General features: G+C 42.3%; 1 protein-coding gene across 1 annotated transcript; it reads left to right on the top strand.

Annotated features, from left to right (window-relative positions):
* Positions 1 to 1109: 1109 nt before the first annotated feature.
* Positions 1110 to 3993, top strand: LOC102215793 (PAB-dependent poly(A)-specific ribonuclease subunit PAN2-like; the record flags this gene model as incomplete). The annotated part of the gene is made up of 11 exons (XM_005749109.1): positions 1110 to 1199; positions 1321 to 1398; positions 1476 to 1731; positions 1873 to 2161; positions 2339 to 2435; positions 2562 to 2672; positions 2804 to 2923; positions 3017 to 3145; positions 3259 to 3458; positions 3584 to 3726; positions 3905 to 3993. Coding segments are annotated over 11 exons (1602 nt in total), but the record flags the coding sequence as incomplete, so codon positions are not given.
* Between the last annotated feature and the right edge of the window lie 6 nt (positions 3994 to 3999).

The raw sequence follows: 3999 nt of genomic DNA, 5'->3' as shown, positions 1-3999 counted from the left end.
CCATCACGTAATGTCGCATACTGCTGTTTCTGATGTCATTTAAAAAAAAAAAAAGAAAAGAAACACCGCTGCAATATGGCGGCGACGAACTCGCGTCTCATAAGGGTGTAGTGATTCGTAGTGCCAGCAGGTGGGGCTATTGCCTTTGGCTTCAAACGCACTTTTACTAGATTTTGGGTATGAATACTTTTTGTGTGCCTTGAATTAATGTCGTCCTTGAATTCTCACATTTTTCTTTTTTTATATTTTCTTTTATTTTGTCATAACCCTAATAATTTTGAGTTTATGCAAATATGACACACTTCTATGTATCAATCTAAATGTACACAAAGTTACTGTTAGACACAGACCTCACCAAATGGTGTTTCGCTATACGAGATACTCTGCCAGGTCTTTACTGCTGCTTGTTTCGCAGTCTTGCTGTGTTCACTTTGTGTCTTCAATAACTGAAATGCATCCTTTGTTAGGTTGAGATGAAGTGACTGACTTGGTCATTTAAAAACATCACACTTCTTTGGTAGCTTTTGGGTTTCTTTTGTAGTATGCTTCGGATCATTATCTGTTTGCACTGCTCACAGGGTCAGTGTGATCAGCTTTGCAGCATTCGACTGAATCTGAACAGAGTAAAGCCGTGAACAATTGAGAATTCATGCCGCTCCTATCAGCGGTCACATCATCAATAAACAGTGTAGGCCCAATTCTATCACCAGCCATGCCATAAAACTGTCCACCACAGCAAACGTATGATATGGTATGCTTCAGATCTCTTCTAATCATTCGTAGTTGGTTTCATCTATTCACTTTTTTCCCCCAAACTGCAGTTTCTTTTAGTGTCTTTTTTTCCTGGTATAATCTATTCTGGCCTTGTTTTTGAGTGGAGCCATGAGTTTGCACCTTGTTGTAAACCATTTTTATTTACATTCATGAAGGTCTCTCTCGTAGACATCAACAATGGCTCGGCTACATCCTCATTAGCGTCACTTGGCAAAATGCTGTGACGTTGTTTTTCTTAACCAAGCAAATGATTCAGGGTCATCCACTTTAGTTTTTTTCTGTGGCACTTTTTTTGTTGTTGTGGAGTTCGTCAGTCCATTCATTTTTAATGGTAAATCCTCATGACTGATAACATGCTGCTCATGGGGGGATTACAAAACTATGTGGTTGAAATTGACATGAACACACTTCAAGAAACTCAAAAAGTAAGACACCAGGCTTATGCTTATCAAAATCCACAACTATCTATGCTTACACTACTGGCACATCATACAACTGACTTCACAGCGAGTGTCTGACTGTCTGCTGTCTTGATTGTCCTTTCAGTTCACAGTGGAGGCACCTGGAGTGACAATAATGCGTCAGACCAATCGTTTCTTCGTCTTTGGGCACCCTTCTGGCAAAGTAAGTATCACCTGATTGGATCAGTTTGATGAGGTTTGGTTTATATCTCTCTAACACTGACCCTCTGCTGATAACAGGTGACCCTTCGAGACTTGCGCACATTTAGGACACAAAAGTTTGACGCATTTCCTGGCGGCCTGTCAGACTTTGATGTTCATGGAAACCTTTTGGCTGTGAGTGGGTTCTCCAGCCGAGGGCTGAATGAACGTTTCCTGATGGTGTATGACCTCCGCATGATGCGAGCTGCAACCTCCCTTTGGGTGCATGTGGATCCTTTCTTCGTGCGCTTCCTTCCTACCTACACGTCACGGCTCGCAACCATCTCACAGACAGGTATGAAGCTGGCTTCAGGATTCTTTAGTCCAGTTTTCTGTAGCATAGTCTTACTATGTTTGGCCAATAAATGTGACATACAATTTCTTTGTGTGATTTGTGGCTTTGCTATAACTGCCTGCTTTCTGTGTCTTTTTCCAGGTGAGTGTCAGTTCTGTGAGCCCACTGGCCTCGCCAGCATGGTGGATATTTTCCATGTCAACACAAACGGCCACTTTCTCACAAGTTTTGAGGTCTCATCCAGCAAACAAGCCTTAGCCTTTGGAGATTCGGGGGGATGTGTGCGTCTCTGGTCTGATACTCGGGACGTTATGTTTAACGTCTACTCCAGAGAGCCCTGCGTTGTGGATGCACAGCCTCAGCTGGCCTGGAATCATAACCTGCAGCCCTGCTCTCCCATCCCCACTGCCCAGGCTACACCCAGCTCAAGGTAACACAATCACTAACGAGACTGAAGAGTTTGCATTAGAGCGTTCATAGATATTGTTTTCAGATTCAATAAAAGTTTGTAAGATAATGTGGAGTCTTCCCCAGTTGATATAAATGGTTAGAGTCTCATGTAGTTCCCATTAAAGGTTTCCATCTAAAACATGTTTCTTTTCAACAGGTGGGCTCCTGGGATGGACCCAGAAATCCCACAAACTATTGAAACTGTTGGCTTCAACAGTTATGTGGAAAATCCTTCCGCCTGCCCCTGTAACCAGGTATGTGAAAAACCTATTGCTCTTTTAAACTGTAATTTTTACAATATTGTAATAAATTTACAAAAAAAGTTAAACCCATCTCCACGTGGTGTATTTTAAGTTTTTTTTCCTGTTTGTTGTTTGCAGATCCCTGCAAATAAAGAAGGGTCACCTGGTTATTACAACCACATCCCTGAATCTCCAACAGAGAGTGATAAAGAGCCGCTCCTTCACACTGTTCCCGAAAAGTACAGAAAGGTTGGACTTGCTATGTTTCACCCTGGTTTGCATAGAGATACAGTTAAATATGATATGTAACAATTTCTAGAGTGTTGCTACAAGCTTTGATTTCCCAAACACGTGACGAAGATGTGTTTGTTATGCTTCAGGTGACAATTAAATACTCTAAACGTGGACGGGAAGATTTTGACTTCAAACATTACAACAGGACGTTGTTTGCTGGCCTGGAGCCGCAGATTCCCAACGCCTACTGTAACTGCATGATCCAGGTAAGAAGCTGAAGGTTCACAATGTGTACATTTAATTTTTAATATGAGACAATTTGTCAAATGTTCCATGGGTCTTTTATGTTTGCATCTTAGGTGTTATACTTCCTGGAGCCAGTTCGCTGCCTTGTTCAGAATCATTTGTGCCACAAGGAGTTTTGTTTGGCTTGTGAACTCGGCTTCCTCTTCCACATGTTGGATTTGTCACAAGGAGATCCATGTCAGGTAAGTTTCTTTCTTTCTTTGTTTTCAATCTGTTGGGGATTGCAAGGCTCTTACTTTGAAATCTCATTTTGTTGTGACTGCCCAAAGTAACCTCTAATGTCTTCTTCCTTAAGGCCGGCAACTTCCTCAGAGCACTTCGAAACGTCCCTGAAGCCAAAGAGATGGGCCTGATCCTCTCAAACTGTGAGGAGACGACAGGAACAGTCGAGCTGGGTCGCTTAATCCAGAGATGGAATCACTTCATCCTCTACCAGCTCTTCCAGGAGACACAGGAGCAGGAGGATCTACGGGCCTACAGGACGACCAGGAGCAGGTAAAACACATCGTTGTTGACCTGCATTCTTACTGGACACTGTCCCAGTCTTATCATTATGTTTGTTTATAAATGCAGAGTTTTCCTTCTGGTTTCTGAAATTGTGATTTGTGTTTGTGTTGCAGTTCTCTGGGCTCCTCTGGCGACTCTGTCATTAGAGAGCTGTTTTGTTCTGAAGTTGAGAACCGCAGCCTGTGTCTCTGTGGCATAGAAACAGTCCACTCCTCCCTCATGTTGCTGTTCAACATGCATTACCCTGACTCTCAAGGTGAGTCTGAGAGCACTGAGAGCATGGATATCTGTGACTGTGAATTACTCTGTCTTTGAAATTTGAACTATTAATGATTACATAATGGTTTGAATTAATTTAGTTTTTGAATGAGCAGAGGGAAATATCTGCTTGATTTGATGTATACACTGATATTCATTGTACTTTGACACTTCAGGAGAAAGAATAAAGGAGCACGACTTTGCTGAGATCCTGAAGAAAAGCATCTGCCTGCAGCAGAGATCTCACACATGGTGTGGAAACTGTGACAAG

This window comes from Pundamilia nyererei, unplaced genomic scaffold (genome assembly GCF_000239375.1).
Source record: "Pundamilia nyererei isolate P.nyererei 1_Seehausen unplaced genomic scaffold, PunNye1.0 scaffold00236, whole genome shotgun sequence".
Taxonomy (NCBI): Eukaryota; Metazoa; Chordata; class Actinopteri; order Cichliformes; family Cichlidae; genus Pundamilia; species Pundamilia nyererei.
This window is presented reverse-complemented; position numbering and strand designations above follow the sequence as displayed.